Source organism: Mauremys reevesii, linkage group 7 (genome assembly GCF_016161935.1).
Source record: "Mauremys reevesii isolate NIE-2019 linkage group 7, ASM1616193v1, whole genome shotgun sequence".
Classification (NCBI taxonomy): domain Eukaryota; kingdom Metazoa; phylum Chordata; order Testudines; family Geoemydidae; genus Mauremys; species Mauremys reevesii.
The window spans coordinates 93469072-93489764 of NC_052629.1; the positions used below are offsets into that span (position 1 = coordinate 93469072).

The window sequence follows — 20693 nt, forward strand, 5'->3', positions numbered from 1 at the left end:
TTAATGTTGAAGGGGTCTGAGCTAGGGCAGCATTTGTGCAGGGGAATCTGAGCCTGTGGACCCCCCACCCACATGTGAACAGGCTCCAGCAAGACAGGCGCGCACCCTGCACAGACCACATGGTGCCATGTTTGGGGGAAATCAGTTTATGGGGACAATGTGGTGCTGAGGGGTCCCCGCACCCCCCACTTCCCATGAGTAGTGAGTCCTGGGGGGGAGGGCTCAGCTCCCCTCGTCTGCATTGTCGCTGTCCCCTTCCTCCTCCAGGCTGGGCTGAATGGTGAGCCCTGATGGCCAGGCCAGCCCCTGCTCACGGGCGAGGCGCTGCCAGCGAGCGTCGTCAGTTGGATGGGTGAGGTAGCGCTGCCCCACACGGGTCTCCAGCTCCCTCAGGGCCAGCCAGGTCTGGAAATCCTGGAGCGGATGGAGACAGCTTATCAACAGGTGCTGGGGGGAGTCCAGGCTCCTCCTATCAGGGATGCACCGTGTGGGTGGGATCTACAGGGGATGGGAAGAGCTAGGGAGGGGGTTGAGTTAGCCATTTACTGTTGGGAGGGGGGACTGGAGACGGGGGGGGGGGTGAAGCTGGGCAGGGGAGAGCAAGGTGTTTTGTTCTGGGGTGGAGGGAGATTACGTGGAGCTAGACAGTGCAAGGGGATGGAAGAGGTGTGTTGTGGGGTGTGGATTGTGGGACAGAAGGTATCTGCAGGCAGGGATGTGGGTGGGGTGGATGGAAGGTACCTGCAGCCAGGGGTGGTTCAGCGCCTTGTTCACACTCAGTCGCTTCCTCAGCTTCACCTGCAGCAGCTGGTGGATGAGGCTGACAGCTGGGAGGGAAGGAGGAGGTTACATAGGCCAAGACCTCTCCCCTGCTCCTCCCCCCAGGGAGCACAGCCATTGGCTGCCAGGGCCTGCAACATCCAGATTTCCTGGAGGTGCCCTAGGGCTGCCGCAGGTACATACAGGCCATGTTCTGGAGGTGCAGGGGCAGTGTGCTGCGAGTGGCATGCCGCGGGAGAGTGGGGGGTCTCGCCCTTGAGGGAGATGCTGGCCCAGGTCTGCCAGGAGTACAAGAAGGCCTGTCTGGAGGTAGGTGGCAGTGTGACTGGGTGCGGGGTGGTGCAGGGAGGGTCTTACACTCGAGGAAGATGTTGGCCCAGGCCTGCTGGGAGTACATGATGGCTGCAGTGTGGAGGTGGGGGGGCAGGGGTATCTCACCCTCGAGGGAGATGCTGGCCCAGGTCTGCCGGGGATACATGAAGGCCGCGTTCTGGATCTGATCATTGACGTCCTCCTCCTCATTGAAGGGGAAGGTCCCACTCAGGCTGACATAGATGATGACGCCCACAGCCCACATGTCCAGGGCGCGGTTGTAACCATGTTGCCGTAGCACTTCGGGCGCCAGGTACGCCGGGGTCCCCACCACCGAGCGCCGGAACGATGACTCCTCAATGATGCGGGCGAAGCCAAAGTCACAGAGCTTCACCTGAGGGTTAGCATGAGAGTAGGGAATATGGGGCATTTCCCTGCTGGGGGCCTGACTGGGGGGACCGGCTGGCTCGGGGTAGGGGCCTCTCCCCTCTAGGGGGTGCCAGCTCTGGTCTGGCCCCAGGTTGGTAATACAGTTTTGGCTGAAAGGGGAAGGGAGAGTGGGTGGGATGGGGCAAGAGCTAAGATGGGTGTTCAGGGAGAGGGAGCTAGAGGGGTGAGGGGGTGGAAGTTCTCCAGGGAGGTGGGCTGGGAGGCGGGGCAGGGATTGTCCCACCTGGGGGTAAGGCTCATCCGAGGCCAGCAGCACGTTCTCTGGCTTGAGGTCACAGTGCACGATGTTCTGGGTGTGCAGGTGGCGCAGGGCAGAGAGGATCTGCAAGCACAGGGGAGCATCACTGGAGGGGGTGGTTACCTGCTTGGGGAGGGGGGAGAGGAGTACCTGATGGGCTCACACGCAGACTGGATGTGGCATGGGGGCTGTTGCATGCTCACATGCGCTGGTGAGTGCCGTGTGAACCGTGAGCCAGGCATTGGGGAGCAGTGTAGCGGGGTGGCTACCCGCTCCTGCCCTTTGGGGCTTTAAAACAGCCCTGGAAGGGGCTTTTGGCTGGGCTGATTGGGGAAGTGGCTGCAGCTGGGGCAACGCCCCAAACAGAGCTGCAGAGCCTTATAAGAAGGCCAGGGAAGCCAGAAGCCAGACAGTCTCTCTCTGGCTATAGAGAGAGATGGGCCTGGCTGCTTAGGAGCCGAGATAAGGTGCCTAGGGTGAAGCAGGGCTGGGGAAAGGCTGAGGAGCTGGGGAAGCTCCAGCCTAGAAAACCCCAGGCTGTGGCCTAGCGGAGGGCAAAAGGTACTGGGGGTTGCAGGGGGCAACCTAGGGGTAGGTAAAGGCAGCAGGTCCAAACCCCCTTGGCGATGATGAGTACTGGATACTGCAGTCTGCCCCAGCGAATAGGGGCTAGATAGAGACTGGGCAGTAGCCACTACTGAGGCAAAGTGGGGATAGTGGGATGGGGGTTCCCCTGGGAGGGGGGAGACCCAGTCAAAGGGGCACCTGGGTCCTGGGAGGGACACAGGGCCAATAGTAAACAGGTGGATCACTGGCCTGCAGAGGGCGCTCTGGGCTGGAACAGAGCTAATTCCCAGAGTCACCAGCAGGAGGCGCCACAGGGGTGAGTACGACCCTGTTACAAGCAGTGATGGGATTGTGTGTGTACGTGCACAGTGATGGCAAGGAGTGTGCAATGATGTGCAGTGCTGACGTGCACAAGTATTCCACCATGCTGAGTGGTGTGAGTGATGAGCCTGGGTGCGGTACGCAATGGTGACAGGTCCTCAGCGGTGGGCATGCTGGGGATGAGCAGCAAGGGGGAGCAGTGCATGAGAGTGACTGGCGTGCCACAGGGAGCAGCATGTGGGGGGATGGGAGCGGTGTGCTGTGAGGGAGCAGTATATGTGGGTGTGTATATTTTCACAAGGACTCTGAGTAGTATGCAAGCTGTGATCATGGATGGTGCAGCATCATTAACATGCCCGCAGGGGACACTTGTGGGGAGCTCAGGCTGGAGGGTTTGCTTGGTGGTCCTCACTCTGCTGTGAGGCCACTCTGGGGGGTTGGGGCAGGGAGAGCTGGGGCACCCACCTGGGCAGTGAGGAACTTGGCAAGGGGTTCGGGCAGCCGCCCATTCTCGCTGGACAGGATCATTTCCAGCATGTCGCCCTGCAGCCGCTCCATCACCACAAAGAGTCGGGCGGGGCCTTCGAACATGCACTCCAGGTGCACCACGCAGGGGGAGTGCAGGCTCTGGCAGGGGAGAAGATGGAACTGCCTGAACTGGGATCCTCCCTAGCCTTGGAGCCCTTCCCTGTCCCCAGGACACACACACGCCCAAGAACCCTCCCGCTCACTCAGACCTGCCCCTAACCCCGCAGGCCCTTCTCTGGTAGCTGGTGCTGGACTGCCTTGGAGCTCCCTCCAGGGGACAGGGCCCCAACAAAGCCCCCAGTACATCGGGGGAGGGAGTGCTGCCTGTCCAGCTATTGTCCCCTTTCCCCAGCTGGGGCTGATGGGCAGAGGCAGCCAAACATGTCTATGGAGGAGATCTCTGGGCCCATCAGTGGTGGCCCCTCCCAGAGGGGAGTCCCCATGTTCCCCACATCCAAGGGTCCACTTTTCCACACATCCCCTCCTTTCCCACCAAGGTCTTTGTGTTTCCCACCCCCAGGGGCTCACCTGCAGGATGGAGACCTCATTGCGGAACTGATTTTCCTGCCGGGGAGGGAAGCGCAGCTTGTCGATGACTTTCACGGCCACATCCCGGCCAGATTTCCTGTGCTTTCCTGGGGGGCAGAGCAGGGGTGTCAGGGCTGGGGGGCAGAAGGGGAGGCAGGGCTGGGGCAGGATGGGTGTGTGGCAGGGCTGGGGGGAGATATGCTGCTTTCCTGGGGGGTAGGGCAGGGGTATCAGGGCTGGGGGGAGATGTGCATTGGCACACAATGGGTGAGCAGTGGGCAAACCGTGCTCCTGGAAGCATGGCAGTGATGGGATGGGCATGGCTATGGCACCTGGGGAGCCGTAGTGAACACGTTTGCTCCTGAGGGGCGCACATGCAGGCTGAGATCCCAGACTGTGGCCAAGGGGGAGGTAGGGGGATCAGCACAGAGGGAGGGGAATTATTGGGGGACATAGGAGGGGGGAGCTGGGGAGGGCACCTACCGCCATACACCACCCCGAACTGCCCAGCGCCCAGCACCTCGTCAGGGAAGATCTGATAGGAACGGCTGATGTCCTGGGGTGAGGGACAAGGACAGGGTTGGGGGGATTGAAGCATGGTACCCACTGGGGGCAAATCCCTGACAAGCCAGGCCTAATGCTACTGCCACCCCTGCCACTATGCCCTATGCCTGGCTTCCTCACCCCAACACCAGCCTCCATGTTTGCTCATCCCCTTCCTCGTGCCAGATCATGCACCCCACCACTCCTAGGGTTCCCCAGTGCCACCCTCTCCAACTCACCGCATCATCTGGGGACTCATAGTCAGAATCTGCAGAGACAAGACACAATGAAGACATGAGAAGAACCTGGCCTGACTGGGACATCCAGACCCACTGCCTGTTGACCTGGGAGCAGGAGCCAGACACCTCTCAGATGGCCACTGGGGATGTTTATACAGGGATCCTTCACCTGGTACTGAGATGCAACTGTCTCTGGGATATGGCACAGGGGCTGTTAATACAGGGATTTCTTGCCCAGCACTGAGATGCAGCTGGCACTGGCAGGGGTGGCTCTAGGAATTCCACCGCCCCAAGCATGGCATCACGCCGTGGGGGGCGCGCTGGCGGTCGCTGGTCCCGCGGCTCCGGTGGAGCTTCCGCAGGCACGGCTGCGGGAGGTCCACCGGAGCCGCAGGACCAGCGGACCCTCCACAGTCATGCCTGCAGGAGGTCCACCGGAGCCGCCTGCCGCCCTCCTGGCGGCATGCCGCCCCAAGCGTGCGCTTGGCGCGCTGGGGTCTGGAGCCGGCACTGGGGTGTGGCACAGGGACTGTCAACACAGGGATTCCTTGCCCAACACTGAGGTCTGGTTGGCTCTGCAGTGCAGCATGGGGGCTGTTGAATTAGGGATGATCCCTCACCCAGCTCTGAGATGCAGCTGGCTCTGGGTGGGGCTCATGGCTGCCTGTAGAGGGATCCCCATGGTACTCACTGGGCTCCTGGACAGAGCCGTCAGGCTGGGGGTTCACGGGCCATAGGGCCTGGCGGATGGCCCTGGCCCAGGCCTTTCCAGCCTCCGCCCTTGCCCAGACCTGCCCTGGCTCCCGCTCACTGCTCTGCTCGCCCACGTAGTACACCAGGGCCTCTGTCACCAGCTCAAAGCAGGGGGGGCTCCCGCTGGATGCCAAGGGTGTCAGCCCCTCCCAGGGGCGGATCTGGAGGATCTCAGACAGCGGCAGCTCCTGCAGGAAGAGTAAGACCATTGGACAGTGGCTGGGCTCCTCTGGGGTGAGGAATCAGGAAGCGGTTCCTGCGGCGGGAGTGCAGGCTGGTTTGGACTGGGGCTTCGGGGAAGCAGAGTGCTGTAGGGAATGGGACCCCTCACCTTGTAGAACTTGCCTCCGCTCTCACAGTGGAAGAAACTCAGGCTCTTGCTGTCCAGCACCCAGTAATGGCGCTTCCTCTGGGGGGCACAGAGATGTTATTCTGGGGGCATGTGTCCATCCCATCCCAAGCCCCCCGACCTCAACAATGCCCTAAAATGAGACTGGCCAATAATCCCCCTCTCCTCCTCTCAGTCCCCACATTAACCAGTCCTGGCCAGCCACAAGCCCCACTCCCTGACACCCTCCCACCCCATGCCCCATCCTGTTACTCTACCCCATCCTGCCTACCTGTGACTCCACCCCCTGATCCATCTGTGGCCCCACCCTCTGCCCATCCATAACCCCTGCTTCTCATTCTCCTGTGATTCCACACCCCCATTCCAGCCTGCCTGTGGCTCCACCCCTGACCCTCCTGTAACTCCACCCTCTCTCCCCAGCCAGGGCACTCACCATGGGGTCCCTGCTGGTGAAATGCACCATCCATCCCTCCAGCAGGACAGCACTGCGCCGCCTCTTGGTGTGCCGGCAGGACTGCACCACCCGCATCAAGGGGATGTAGCTGCTGAAACAGGGGCTGGTGCCAGGAGAGACAGAGACTCAGATACTGGATTCCTCAGCCCCCAAAGGTACAGCCTTCCACCACCCACCAGGCTCCCTGGGGTCAGGACTCCTGGGTTCTATGCCCATCTTTGGGAGGGGAGTGAGGTCTGGTGGTTAGCGTGGGGATTGGGAACCAGGATTCCTGAGTTCGCTGACCCCATGGGTGATCCCCTTCCCATTCTGTACTATGGAGAAGCAGGCCCAGGGGAACCATGCAGCCCCACCCCCACCCTGCATACCCATCCTTGGGGGGTCCCTACCTGAGGTTGGTGTGCAGCTCTGCCTCTAGAGTCCCAGGACTGGGCTCTGTGTCCTCTGCCAGCTCATGCCCACTGGTGCCCTCCCCATCTGCCTCTCCTTCCACTGGCTCTGGCTTGCTAGATGGGCACTCTGGGCTCTCGCCATCTGTGTGGGTGAGGGGGGAGAGTGTGATACCCTGCTTTCTGCAAGGCCAGCAGGGAAAACACAACAGGGAATAGGGACTAGAGCAGGGCCACTGGGCACCAGGATTCCTGGGTTCTATGCCTGGCTCTGGGAGCAGAGTGGTGGCTAATGGTTAGAGCAGACGGGCCAGAAGCAGGGGAATGACAAAGAAGGGCTCAGGCACCCCTTGTCCCCTGACTAGAATTGGAAATTGAGCCTGGCAGTCCTGCCAGAGGGGTGACCAGGCCAAATCTGAGGGTGTGGGGTCCCTGTACCCCTCCTTGGCCCTCCCTACCTCTGCAGTCCTGGCACCCATGGGCGCCCCCAGGAGGGTGGGAAGATTGAATCTGGGCTTTTTGTGCTGCCTGCAGAAGAGGAGATGCAGAAAGAGGATGGGGTCTGGGGCTCCCAGAACTGCCTGGGCTCTGGTGGGGACAGTGCTCTTCAGCCTGACAGCTCTCTGGGTGAGAGCTCAGTGCTGGGAGCAGAGCAGGGTGTGGGGGTGAGCATGAGGCTGGGTGCAGAGGCAGTGTAAGAAAGTAAGGGCTGGTTTGGGGGACTGGTAGGGGGTGAGTGCAGGGGGTGGGGGCTGGGGCCAGGAGGGGGGGGACACTAAGCGGGGGACGAGACAGGGCAGGGAGTGCTCCGTGCCCTCTCCTTAGGAAAGTGCTGTTTGTGCCCTAGCGGGGAATCAGGACTCCCGGGTTCTATTCCTAGCACAGGGAGGGGAATGAGGGGTGGAGCTTCTGGCCCAGCCAAGCTTAGAGCAGTGGAGCCTTAATGCTGACCAGACAGGGTCACTGGGCTGTGACCCAATGCATTGTGGGATAGCAGTGCAGGGCACTCCGGGAGGGGTCAGGCTTCCCCAGTGAGCAAGCTGAGCAGGGGGCAAAGCTGGGGCTGTGAATGGGGTAGTGCTGGATATGTCCCCTCCCTGCCCCTGCGGCCCCATCCTTACCTGCTGTGCCAGGGGCCAGGCCCTCCCCCACACACTCATCCGGCACAAACTGTTCGCAGCGCTTGTGGCAGTTGAATTTACAGTCTGTGTGGGGAGAGGAGAGAGGCAGCAGGGTGGGGCAGTGGGCCAGCCAGGATCCAGCTCTCCTTTTCCTGCTGGGGTCCTTGGAGCAGTGTGGCTGGGTGCTACCTCCCATTGCGACAAAGGGGGGGTAGCTCCCCCCCTCGGAGCAATTGGCTCAGGCTCTTTGCAGACTCAGGCAGTGTTGCTGCATTGGTTACAGCAAGGGCAGCTCCTCCCTTTTATCTCTGTCCCTTGAATCCTCCCCACTTCTCCCTTTGTACCCATGATGTTTGTTCCCCTGGCATGTGTGACTGTTTCTGCTGGTTCCCTGTCAGCCCGAGAAGTGTGGGGAGAGGCCATGGAGACTGTGACTTCCAGCTCTCTGTACAGGGTTCTCTTGATAAGTGGCCCCTGAGGGGCAGGGAGGCTCCTTGTGAATGCAGCCTCACTGGGCCAGCAGACAGCAGTCAAAGGGGGCACCTTGCTGGGGTGGTTGCTGGGACATGCCATCAGAAGGAGCTTCCAGTGTTGAATGGGGAAGCGATGGGGGCAGAGCTCGAAGCTTGGTTGCCAAATTCTGTACCCCTACACCCCAGTGGGGCCACAGTGACCCTGAAGTCAATCCCAGCAGCTTCCCAGTCTAGGGTCAGGCCCCTCACCCCAATCCTGGCAGGGTCCCAGCCCAGGGTCAGCCCTGTACCCCAATCCTCTGCGTGGTCCCAGCTGGTGGTACCTTTGCACTGTAGCCCCTGGCGGAAGAGCCCCTTGAGCAGGCGCTTGCAGTGCTGGCACACAGTGGGCCGGGTGTACGAGTGGACCTGGAAGGTGTGTGGCACTTTGACCCGGTTCAGATCCATCCAGTCCTTCCAGAGTGGGCGGCCAATCAGTGCAGGGCCCTGCGTCTGCTGGCCCCACTTCCAGTGACTGATCTGCAGGGGAACCAGAGTCCATGTTAGAGTGTGGTGAGTGTCCCCACCCTCCCCGCAACTCCACACTGTCCCTGTCCCTCACTGTACCCCACTTTCCAGGGGCCCAGCCAAGTTGCCAGCCACCCCCAATTCTCATTTATCCTGAGTCTCTGCCTGGCCTTCCCCATCTCATCAAGCCATCACTGCAGGGGGTTAGCAGCCAGGATTCCTGGGTTCTATCCAGCTCTGGGAGAGGAGTGGGGTGCAGTGGCTAGAGCAGACATCGTATTCCTTTGCAGGGTGTATCTATCACCTCTGAAGTCCTTGACCTTCCCAACACCTAAGAGCCATCCCCCTCTGGAATCCTTCCCCTGGCTATGTTAGTCCCGGCTCCTACCTCCTCCAGGCTGCCCCCCACGTTCTGGCCAAGGATAGGAGTCCTGGGGCTGGTGGTAGCGCCCAGTGAGCGACTGGCCAGCTGGTTCCTCCTCACACCGCGGCAGTTGTTGGGGATCTTGAAGGCACAGCGCTTGTGATAGTTCAGCCCGCAGCCTGGGGAGAGGGAAGAGTGAGGACTGGGATCCCTGCCAGGCCTGGAATGGGGGGGAGGTGGGTCCCCTGGCCATGGGTCTGGGAGCACCAGAGGGTCTCCAGGAGATTGGGCAGGCCTGGAAGGAGGGGGCTACTGGTGCGCAAAGGGCTGAGGAGTTCAGCCAGGCCTGGGGAGAGGGGTGCCAAAGGGACCCAGGAGATCTGGAGGGAGCATTGTCTGCCCAGTGGGACCCAGGGGATCAGGCCAGGTGCAGCAACGGGGGTATGGGCACCAGAAGGACCCATGAAGGGGAAGAGGGTTGGGGTCAGTCGGAGGGACCCAGGAGACTAGGTCAGTCCCAGGGGTGGGAGGGGAAGGAGTGGACACAGATTGCTCCATACCTTGACACTTTAACCCTTGGCGCACCAGCCCCCAGAGCATCTCGCCGCAGTAGTCGCAGAAGGCTGGGGCCTTGTAGGAGTGAACAAGCAGCACATGGGGCCGGATAGTGAAATCCAAGGAAACTGAGGCTGGGGGGAGAGAGAAGAGTGAGGAAAGGGTGGATTTGGTAGGGGGCATGGGAGTCCAGGGCCTGCCCCTCTGTGGGGAACTGGCTCCGATCTGCCCCTTGGCATGGGGACTGGCTGGGTGGGATGGGGGAATGGGACAAGGGGCCTTTCCCCTCTAGGGGGCTCCAGTTCTGATCTGCCCCAGGGTGGGAGACTGGCTGGCTCAGATGGGGCAGGGAGAGGAAGCTGAGGCCTTTCCCCTCCAGGCCCTGCTCGGCATCCACAGGCTCTGGTGCCCCAGGACTGTCTCACCCGACAGCACGACCTCAATCAGATCCCCAGCATGCACGACACTGTCTGGCTCCAGGTGCTCCAGCACATTCTCTGATGCGGCGTCATGCCGGAATAGCATGATCTTCTCCGACACCCCCAGGAAGCCGTATTCAGGGAACTAGGAGAGAGATGGCATTAGAACCCAGGCCTCCTGGGCCCCCCAGGTCTGCACTAACCGTTAGATCCCACTCCCCTCCCTGACCCAGGACTGGGAGAGGGAGGGGAGCACAGAGAGTCCCACCGCTAACACCAGCCTCCTGGATTCCTGTATCACTTCTCAAATGCTCACATTGATACAGAAATGCTGTGTGTTCTCATTATAACTGCACTGAGCTAAAATGCAGCTGCTTCTGGGGTGGGGCATGGGGGTTGTTTATATAGGGATCCTTTAACCAGCACCAAGATGTAGCCCCTTCTGGGGTGGGGTGCAGGAGCTGTTTATACAGGGTTCCCTCGCCTGGCACTGAGATGCAGCCACCTCTGTTGTGGGGCATGGTGATTTTTTATACAAGGCTTCTGCACCTGGTGCTGAGAGGCAGCTGCTTCTGGGCTGGGCTGCATAGGTGTTTATACAGGGATCTGGCACTGACATGCAGCTGCCTCTGGGGTGGAGCGTGGGGGCTGTTTGTACAGGGCTAGTTGTATGAGACTCCCCGCTCCCTGCAGCCAGTTGAGCCCTCCCTGCAATGCCACGAATGAGCACGGAGCGGAAACAAGCTGCTCTGCTGGTTATGGCGGTTTCCTCTGTCACTTGCTCGGTGCAGGGGGACTGGGCAGCCGGGGAGGGGGCAGGCCCTCAGAGTGCAGGTAGGAGGGACAGGGCCCCGCTGACCCCAGCCGCAGTGGAAAGATTGACTCAGCATGGCTGCTGCAGCACCCCCACCCACCCAAGTGCTCCCTGTGCTGTCATGAGATGGAAACTGGTGGGGAGGGGGTGGGGGGCAAAGGAAATGCGGGGGAAACAGGGAACCTTTGAATAGCCACCCTCCTGTGAATGAGAGCGCGCAGGTCCGCAGCAGGGGGGCAGGCCCAGGATCAACCCCCCCCCCAATATTAAGGATGTCCCCTCTTTGGACCTTCCCCAGTCATCCTACACTTGGGTCACATCATCTTTCCCCTGACCTCGAATCCTGTCTGCAGGTCCCCTGGTAAGATCAGACCCCTGCCCAAGACCATGCGCCTCCCCTCCTCCCCCAAGGGTGCTGCTGTCCAAGGGCTCTGAGTGCCCATGAGGTTCCCCAGAAGCGAGCCCCCTGCAGCTTTGCAGCCCAGCACCTCCCATCTGCTACCCTATCTGTGGGACACTGCAGTCTCCAGCCCAGTGTTTCCCCCAGGCTGTGCCTCATTTAATCCGTCTCAGGAGAACAGCAAATCAATCTCCAGGCACCAAGAGGGGAGGAGGAACAATGGTTAGAGGAGGGGAGGGCAGGATGCCTGGGGTCTATTCCTAGCTCGGGAGGGTGGGGAGTGAAGTCTAGTAGTTAGAGCATGGCGGGTGGGAGCCAGGACTCTCGGGTTCTGTCCCCGGTTCTGGGAGGGAAGTGGGGACTCATGGTTAGAGCAGCTGGGGCTGGAAGTCAGGACATTGCTGGGTTCCACAGCTGCTCCCCTACATTCCAAGCACTAATCAGACATTGAGCAAACACCCCTGGTGTCTCCGTGACCCTCCATGGGCATCTGGGCACAGCCTCTGTGATTCCTTCTGGGGGCCCCTTCCCGTCCCCGCACCCTGGATCCTGGCCTTTTCACCTGCGCTTCCCTTCTCAACACCCCTCCAGCATAGCCCCATTACCTTCCTCTCCACCAGCTCCACTGCCAGGTGCCGCAGGTGCCCGTAACCCAGCTCCTCTGGGGGCAGCATGTATGACTCTCGGGACAGCCCAATCTGCAGGCGCACAGATACTGTGCCCAGGGGCTGGCACTCCAGAGCCATGGACAGCACCAGGTGCCCGGGAAAGCTGGGTCTTGTGCTGGATTCACAACCTCAGGGGACACCTCCTGAGGGTCTCACGTGGGGATGGGGCAGGGCAGGAGGCAGGAGAGAAAGGGGTCCCGTCTCGTTCCCCCCCCACAGTCCCCACACTGTCTCCCTGCACCGCCTGCCCCACGGCTTCTCTGAGCTGCAGGAAATGCAGTGTTAACTCTCTGCTCCCCGAGGGACAGAGCTGTCTGCTGATAATGATGTGAGCAGTCTGCATCCTGGTGGGTTAGTGCATGGGGGTGGGGAGCCAGGACTCCTGGGTTCTGTCTTCAGCTGTGGGAAGGGAGAGGGGTATAGTGGATTAGATGGGACAGGGGGAACCAGGACTCTCTGCTAGTATTATGGTGGTCCCCCATCAAAGCAACACCTGCATGATAATGAATTATCCGAAGTTTGGTTCCTGGTGAAGGGGATTCACAGGGTAAGATGGGGGTGCTGGACATGGTGGGTCACCACTCAGCTGTCATCTAACTCAGTGGTTCTCAACCAGTGGTGTACATACTCTTAGGGGTACGCTGAGGTCTTCCAGGGGGTACATCAACTCATTTAGATCTTTGCCTAGTTTTGCAACAGGCTACATACAAAGCACTAGCGAAGTCAGTGTAAACTAAAATTTCATGCAGCCGATGACTTGTTTATACTGCTCTATATACTGTCCACTGAAATGTAAGTACAATATTTATATTCCGATGGATTTATTTTATAATGTGGTAAAAATGTGAAAGTCAGCAATTTCTCAGTAACAGTGTGCTGTGACACTTTTGTATTTTTGTCTGATTTTGTAAGCAAGGAGTTTTTAAGTGAGGTGAAATTTGGGGGTACGCAAGATAAATCAGATTCCTGAAAGGGGTACAGTCATCTGGAAAGGTTGAGAGCCACTGATCTAACTCAACCCCAATTACTTTCATTCATTGCACTGATGTAGGGTCCCTGTCTGATCCCCTTGACTCCTAGTGTCAGTCGAGAGTCACCCATTGACTGCAGTGGGTCAGGGCCCGATTCTATCTCAGATTCTCTGGGTGAAACTGGAGTCACCCCCTCCCCAAGTGGCATCAGAGCCAGCTCCTTGTCTCCACACCCTCAGCTGGATCTGTCAGGAGCGATGGGTCCGCACAGGGGCAGTGGGTGGGGGGGCAATGGGGATGGGCTGGAGCTGTCCTGCTCGGACCCAGGTTAGGTTCTCTGGGTGAACAGCATAGGCCAGAGCTCCCAGTACAGTCCAGATTCAGGAGGGAGGGGATAGGACCCTTCATCACAGTTGGGGGAGGGGAGGGCAGGGGAGAGGAAGTGAAAGCACCAGGGGCTGCTATTGCAGCAGGCCAGGGAGCTGCGATAGTGCTCCCCCTCCTGTTCTACACTCCTCCTGGCCCCCACCCCACTCTGCAGACTCCCTGCCCTACCCCTCCACACAGACACCCACCCCATCCCGGGCCTCCCAGCCCTCTCACCCCACCCTGGGCCTGACACAGAGTCCTCCCCAGACAGCTAGGCCCTACCCCTGCCCCCCCTCCACCTCCTACTCTGCACCCCCCACAGACACTCCCCCATCCCCGACTCCTCTCTACACTCTTAGGCCTCACCTTGCCCTGCCCCCCTGACCATGCTCTGCCCCCCAGCTCCTTCTTGGGGCCCAACCCAGGCTCACTCCATACTGCCAAGCCCCATCCTGGCCCTACAGGGCCCCCCTCCTAGGCCCCTGCCCTGTCCCCTCCCCTCACTGTGGTGTTTAGGAGTCACCACAGTGACAGCATTACAAAGGGAGAGAGGGGGGCTCTGATCTAGAACCTCCAGGATCCCAGAGTTCTTGGGCCACCAGGAAGTCAGTCTGGGACGTGGGCTTTGCTGGGGACACAACAGAAGGAGGGAGGGGCATTTAGGGGTCACTGAGGGAATTGGGTTGCAGGATCCCAGTCAGGGGGAAGCACCATGGACTATCTGACTGTGCCTGTTGTGTCCGGCAGCCAGATGGAGAAGCCTCCGTACAAGGAGGAGACGCTCCCTGTCTCCCAGGCCTCCTTGCAAGCCACCTCGGCCTCCTCCCACCCCCCAAAGATATTGAAAGGTAATGGGGTGCTCCTTGGACACCCCATCCCCCCACCCCATCTCCCAACCCCCCACTGCCCAACACCTCTCCCCAACAAGAGCCAAAGGGAAGATGGGGCTCCTCCCACCATAACACTCTCCCCCTCCTGCAACCCCTCCTCACCCCCAAACACCCCTTATTCCCCTCCCCACCGAATCCCAGCACCACTGCCTGAGGAGAGCCAGAGGGAATATGGAACCTTACTGCACCCCAAGCCCCGCACAGGCTGCACCTGACCCCTACACAGCCCGCCCTTCCCCACCTCCCATAACTATCATTTGTCCTGTTCCTTCCCTATCATGGCTGATCTGTGGCATCTGTGCCCAGGGAAGCAGGACCCCGGGCAGAGGCGGAAGTGGAGGGGCACCATGGTCCTGCTGCGCCTGGCGTGGGAGAGGACCTTGCCCCTGCTGCTCACCCTGCGGGCCATCATCCAGAAGCTCACTCAGCTGCTGGCCTTCGAACTCTTCATCCTCACCGTGATTGGCATCCACACAGCAGTGCTGGTGGTGCAGACCTTCGCCGTGGTGCAGGTCCGTGGAGGTAAGGCTGCCTCCGCCCTGGCCTGGTCATGGGAGTCATCCCATTCCCCTCCCCCCCATCCCAGCCATGGGGCTCACCTCTCACCCAGGCAGTGGTCTCCCCAGTGCCCCCTGCTAACCTAAGAGATGCTGCCACCCCCCCTTGAGGTCACCCCATTTCCCCTTCCAAGCAGGTGGGTGGTGTGTCCATCTCCCCTCAGGGACTAGCTCATAGTTATTCTGGGTATTATGGTAGAGCCTGCTGACCTGGGTGAGACCAGGGCACCTGTCATGCTGGGCACTGCACAGACTCACAGTGAATGACAGTCCCTGCACTGAAGAGCTCAGAGTCTGCATAGACACAGGGAAACTGAGGCACCAAGTGGGAGCATGTTGTCCCAGGTCACACAGGAGGTCAGTAGCAGAGCTGGGAATAGAACCCAGGACTTGTGGCTCCCAGCACCCCTGCTCTAACCACTAGGAACCCGTCTCCTCAGAGAGAGAACCCAGGAGTTCTGGCTCCCGTACCCACTAGGCCATGCTGTCTGCATTCAGGAAGGGGCTGAGTCCAGCCTGTGGGTGCCCATTGCCACACAGGGTGTGTTCTCTAGGCCAGGCCTGGATGGTGAGGGCAGAATGGCCTAGTGGGTACGTGACCCCTCATACCAGTCCCCTCACCCCCTCAGAGTGGTTCTTCTCCGCCATGGACGCTGTCTTCCTGTGCGTGTACGTGCTGGAGGCACTGCTGAAACTCATCGCCCTGGACCTCAACTACTTCCGCAATCCCTGGAATGACATTGGTGGGTCACCATGGGAGGGGGCTGGGGGAACCCTGGCTCAGAGGTGGGGCAGAGAGATTCCCTGGGGCTGGGGTCCAGTGGGGGGGGGCGAGACGAGCCACCTGGGGGTGGCCTGGGGGTCAGGGCAGCGGGGCAAGAGAGCAGGCGAGTGCCTGGGAGGGGACGGTGTGCGTTTGCAGGGGAAGTGGGTGTTGGGGAGCTGTGGTGGTGCCTCCTCTCCTCGAGGCTGCTGTCCCCTCCTCACAGATTTTTTCGTCATGATCATGATGGTGCTGGACTTTGTGCTGCCGCTCCTCATCTCCCCGGGCCACACCACCCACGACAATGCTGGCAGCCTCTTCCGCGTGCTCCGCGTCTTCAAGGGTGTCCGGGCCGTGCGGGTCCTGAGGCTGCTGCTCACACTGCGGTCAGTGCCGGGCGGGCATGGGGGGTAGAGGGAGTGAAGCACCAGGCAATGGAGCTGAGGCCCTGGGTGCTGTACCCCTGCCCCCCAGGGGCCCTCCCCTGGTGTGACACCTGGATGCCCCCTTGCTCTTTCCCTGCCCCTCTGGGTGGCCTTCCCTGCTGTGCCTCCCTGGGTGCCCCTTTGCTCCCTACTCCCTGGGTGCTCTGCCACCTGGGTTCCCTCCTTGCTTTCTCCCTGTCCCCCAGGTGCTGCGCCCCTGCCCTGTGCTGCAATGCCCCTGCTGACCCCAGTGCCATCACTCTGTCCCCCTTGGTAACCTCCCACACACACACGGGCCCTGGGACAGCCCCCAGGAGTGGGTTCTTTTCTGGCCAGTGCCCCATCCACAGCAGATCCCATGGGTCTCTGGAGCTCCTGCAGCCCTGAGGCCCCCCACAAAGCCCCTGTCTCTGTTCCTAGGGTGCTGGAGAACCTGCAGGAGCTGACAAGCACCTTCGCACTGTCTGGCCCGTCCATCGGGGCCATCCTGTTGTTGATGTTCACCTGCCTCTGTATCCTGCCATGGGGCGGGGGCGAGGGGGCTCTGTCCTTCCCCACAGCAAGATGAATGGGGGGTGCTATGGAATGAGAGGGGGTGCAGTGGGGCTCTCTCCCCTGTGGGGTCAGGGTGCAGCGGGGGCTCTCTTCCTGGGAGTACCTGATGCTCGCCAGGGCTGGGAGGCACCTCACCACCACCTGCCCTTAGCATGAAGCAGCCTTGTCTGTGCCTACTATAGATCAGCTGCCTAAACCCACCAGCTTCTGGCAGCAACAGCCCGGCCTTCCAGGCCCCCGCAAGTCCCGCTCTCTCATGACAGGCACATCCCAGCCCCGAGTGCTCCGAGCATGTCCTGCAGCATCCAGCCCTTTAGTCATTGGACGCTCCCAGACTCCCCAGGCTTACTGCTCCCAAAGGAGCCATACAAAGCAGCTGGCAAGCCTTTGCCTGGCACCACGACACCTGCATTTATAGGGAAAACAATAAGTGTATTGTCCGAGAACAGAGACTCCAGTGACATATTGGAAGCAAACGGTGACACAAAACAAAATAGTTGCCCAGTTTCTAGCACCTCAGCTTAACTCTTTGGGCACCCTCCTGTTGAAAGAGCCTGATCTCACCCAAAGGTCACTCCGGTATGTTCCACCAAGCCTGGCCGAGATCCCACATTCATTAAGCAAACACACTGTCCCTTCCCTTCCTAGGTGAGGGATTTCTTCCTGTTTTCTCTGCACCCCAAATATAGTCAAGCAAACCTTTGAAGTGTATCTCAAGGTAAGGTCTCTCCCCCACCCCCCTTCTCTTCCTGTTAGTTTCTTTCTGAAGTTCTTGCACACCTTCATTTGCAGTCAGACTGGTGCTAGGCGACCCCCTGTGAAGGAGCCGCTACACAGTACACATGCAGACAGATCCATGGCTAACCGGCCCTTGTCTGACAGGAAACCTGTTTTTCTACCCTTGGTGGTGGCCCCAGCCACAGCTGTCAGACCATATTGTCAGTGCAGGTACAGAACTCCTTAGACAGCATCTGCCTCACGTGCCTTTCATGATGGTAGCGGTGTGACACCTGTATCTGAGACCTCACGTGATGTTCTTTGGTGAACAAGACCGCACATGTCAGACTCAGCAGGTTCCTGTAACCCCTCTACACCCCACTCCCCAGGCGGCATTGGGAGGTCCTTGGCTCACAGCACTGTTGCTCCTTACCCCCTTACCCCCCAGTCATGTTCTCGGTGGTGCTGCATGACCTGTTCCAGAACTCTGACCCCTATCGCTTCGGGGAGCTCTTCGACACCATCTTCACCCTCTTCCAGCTCTTCACGCTAGACGACTGGTCCTTCATCTACCTGGACAGCATCCAAGGGGGTGAGACACCTTCCCCACCCCTGCACCATAAGACAGGACCCCGGTGTTCTATCCCCATGCTGGGAGGGAAGTGGGGGTTTTAGTGCTTAGAGCGAGGGGGGCAAGGGGCTGGGAGCCAGGACTCCTGGATTCTAGCTCCAGTTCTGGGAGGGGAGTGAGATCTATTGGGTTATAGCAGGATGGCCAGGAACCAGGACTCCTGGGTTCTTTTCCTGACACTGCTCCATGCTCACTTCCCTTTGCAGGTGCCTCATACATTATCTTCTTCCTTATGGCCTACATCCTCATTGAGTACTTCACCTTCCTCAAGTGAGTCCAGCCCCTTCAGCACACTGGTCCACCCTAGCCCGCAGCTCACCCATCCCCTCCTCATCCTACTTCCATATCCCTATGCCCCTCCACACACCACCTCCCTCATGGCGCTTAGCCCCTGGAGAGGGAAATGGGCCCATACCCCCTGCTTGAGCCAGCCAGTTCCCACACCTGGGGACCTGATCAGAGCCGGTGTCCCTTAGAGGGGAAAGGACCCATGTCCCAGCCCTATCCCACGCCCCTCTCTCTCTCTCTCTCTCTCTCAGCCTGGTTATTGCTGTCCTGGTGGACAATTTCCAGTTGGCCCTGATCAAGCGCCAAGAGCTGCAGAAGCAGAAGGTGCCTCTCCCCACCCCCTAAGGAATGGGGGCAGTAGGCATGTGAGGGAGTTGTCTCAGCAGCCCGGCTATTCCAGCCTGGGAAGGGAGTGGGGTCTAGTGGGTTACAGCAGGGGTGTGTGGCTGGGAGCTAGGACTCCTAGGTTCTATTCCCAGCTCTGAGAGGACAATGGTCTCTAGTGGTTATGGGGGGGGGGCAGGCGTCCTAGATTCTATCCCTGGCTCTGGGAAGAGAGTGGTATCTAGTGGTTAGGGTTGGGTGGTGGTGGAGGTCAGGGGTCTTGGATCCTCTTCCTGGTTCTGTCCCCGACTCCCTCTATGCCTGAGTTTCCCCCATTGAAACATGGGGACAATGGGCTTTCCCCCCTGTCAGGTCCACGTTTAATGCTGGGCTTGTTCCTCTCCCCCCTCCCTTGCGTTACAGAGTATGCTGCAGCCCAAGGAGAGCAGCATAGAAGATATTGTATCAGGCAAGCCAGCCCAGGGTAAGCTCCCCTCCCTCTAGCTCTGGCTGGTAGGGGACAGTTCAAAGGGGCAGTATGACACACACACAGGTTGCTTAGGGAGTGGGGGATACGGGGTTGGATGGGCCCATGGTCTGACCCCTAGATACCAGGCTAGACTCCCAAGTGCCTGCACTGTGGGGAACCCCCTCTAGGGGGCTCTCTGTCTCCATGAAGTGTTCAGCCCCCAGACACTGTGGGGCAAGGGGGTTCCAGGCCATTGTTGAGATCCAGCAAACTCATCTCACCCACACCCCACTTCCTGCTGTGGATTGTTGGCAGTGGTGGGGTTCTCCTCCCTGGGGCGGGTGGAGGCTGGTGTCTCCCCGCCTGGCTGGAGTCCCACAGACGTCTCTTTCTGCCCCCTCACAGAGGGACACATGAAGCCAGAGGATGATGAAGCCTTCCTGGCTCAGCTCATCAAGCACATGGACGGCAGCGAGAGGTAAGGGGGCCCCATGGCACAGCCTCTCCTTATCATCCCATGTGGAAGTAGCCAACATGGGGCACGTCAGAGTGGGGTAATGCACCCTTCCAGCCCCTCTCCCCCATCAGATCCATGGGCCCATCTGGCCTGGTATCGCCCACCACAGATCAGTTCCAGGGGCGCATGTACCCAGAGGGGCCCTGGCAGGAGGGGACTCTGGGAAGTAGCACTCCTTAGGAGAGCAGGCTCTGACCCCGGGGAAGTCACTGTGCCCCATCCCAGCAGGGAGAAGCAGCTGCTCTTCACCTACCTGCAGCTGATGGCGTCAGTTGAGCACCTCCAGCAGCAGTTCCGCTCCCAGGCTGCCACCACCGACAAGATTGTCGACAGCTTCTTCGAGGTGAGGTACCAACATCCAGTGCAGGGAAGGGATGGATGGGCCCAGGGGTCTGAGCCAGGGCAGAGGATACCAGGCTGGATTGGCCCAGGGGTCTGAGCCAGGAAGGGGGGATACCGGGCTGGATGGGCCCAGGGGTCTGAGCCAGGACAGCAGGAGGGGGAATACTGGGTGGGCCCAGGGGTCTGAGCCAGGAGGTGGGATACCTGGTGGGATGGGCCCAGGGATCTGATTCAGAGTAGCAGGGAAGGGGGCGGGATACTGGGTATGATGGACCCACTGCTAGGAAGCCATCAGTAGCCATCACTGCGCTGCCAGATGCAGTAGTCCAGGGGTAGATCCTGCCCCTGGGGTAGGGCTGAGTTCGTGGGGGCCCCATGGTGTAACAAGCTGGGGTGGCTCCATGCCCAAGTGCACCATGCTGCCCTGTCCCCTCTGGGCAGGGATCAGCAAGGAGACTTCAGTGGAGGACACTACTCTCTCCCCTCTGTTCTTTGCAGACAGCCGAGCAGGACTTTCCCCACCACTGAAAAGGCCGGGCTGTCCACATTGTGGGGGAAGGACGTGCCCGGAGGCCTGGGCACTGCAGCCATACGGCTGGGACAGGCCCCAGACCCAGCCCTCGCCAAGACACTGCCACGGCTCTGTATTAAAAGGCTCCTGGGATGCAGGGGAAATGGTGTATGAAGAGTGACAGCGAGGGGAAGGATTTCAGGCCACACCATGTCTTTTCCCTGCTTTGGGCCCCAGACTCCTGGGTTCTCACCCCAGATCTGGGGGGAGGAGGGAAGCTAGTGCATTAGAGTAGGGGTGGGAGGCTGGGAGCCAGGACACATGGGTTCTATGCCCAGCTCCGATGGTCTTCCAATGTACACTGGCTCCTGGCCCTCCCCTGAACACAAGACACACAGAAGCTCAGCTAAAGGACCCTGCAGCCCCTGGCCTTGGCAGCTGAGCCCTGTGGGGAAGCATTTACAAGGGCCTGCACTGCAGCCACTCAATCCGCCTGCCTGCCCCTGGGGGAGGGCACCAGCTGCCCAGGGATCCCTGCTGAGCTGGTCTTAGGGGCCTTGGGAATCTCAAGGACAAAGGGCAACTGAGGTCC

General features: G+C 60.1%; 2 protein-coding genes across 9 annotated transcripts; one reads left to right on the top strand and one right to left on the bottom strand.

Annotated features, from left to right (window-relative positions):
• Positions 1-198: 198 nt before the first annotated feature.
• LOC120409267 (serine/threonine-protein kinase D3-like) lies at positions 199-16687 on the bottom strand. 6 transcript variants are annotated; one of them, XM_039547023.1, is made up of 19 exons: positions 13479-13564; positions 11710-11802; positions 9897-10035; positions 9477-9605; positions 8941-9095; positions 8369-8564; positions 7573-7656; positions 6452-6596; positions 6042-6165; positions 5591-5668; positions 5198-5447; positions 4507-4535; positions 4208-4280; positions 3725-3831; positions 3134-3295; positions 1766-1864; positions 1219-1486; positions 742-827; positions 199-414 (listed from the first exon to the last, which is right to left on the bottom strand). In XM_039547023.1, the coding sequence occupies exons 2-19, from the start codon at positions 11776-11778 to the stop codon at positions 223-225; spliced, it is 2385 nt and encodes a 794-aa protein (XP_039402957.1). In that variant the 5' UTR covers positions 11779-11802; positions 13479-13564; the 3' UTR covers positions 199-222. The 6 variants fall into 6 exon arrangements, with proteins under 6 accessions (XP_039402957.1, XP_039402959.1, XP_039402954.1 ...); XM_039547025.1 differs by having other exon boundaries at positions 5318-5447; positions 11710-12171; positions 13479-13543; XM_039547020.1 differs by having other exon boundaries at positions 11710-12171; positions 13479-13543.
• Positions 13701-20270, top strand: CATSPER1 (cation channel sperm associated 1). Of its 3 annotated transcripts, none has more exons than XM_039547029.1 (12): positions 13701-13960; positions 14309-14524; positions 15189-15302; positions 15549-15708; positions 16168-16259; positions 17468-17611; positions 17857-17920; positions 18190-18262; positions 18686-18746; positions 19137-19209; positions 19477-19591; positions 20089-20270. In XM_039547029.1, exons 1-12 carry the CDS (start codon positions 13825-13827, stop codon positions 20116-20118), a joined length of 1278 nt encoding a protein of 425 aa, XP_039402963.1. In that variant the 5' UTR covers positions 13701-13824; the 3' UTR covers positions 20119-20270. The 3 variants fall into 3 exon arrangements, with proteins under 3 accessions (XP_039402963.1, XP_039402962.1, XP_039402964.1); XM_039547028.1 differs by having other exon boundaries at positions 13705-13960; positions 19474-19591; XM_039547030.1 differs by having other exon boundaries at positions 13820-13960; positions 14317-14524; positions 19474-19591.
• The last annotated feature ends 423 nt before the right edge of the window (positions 20271-20693 follow it).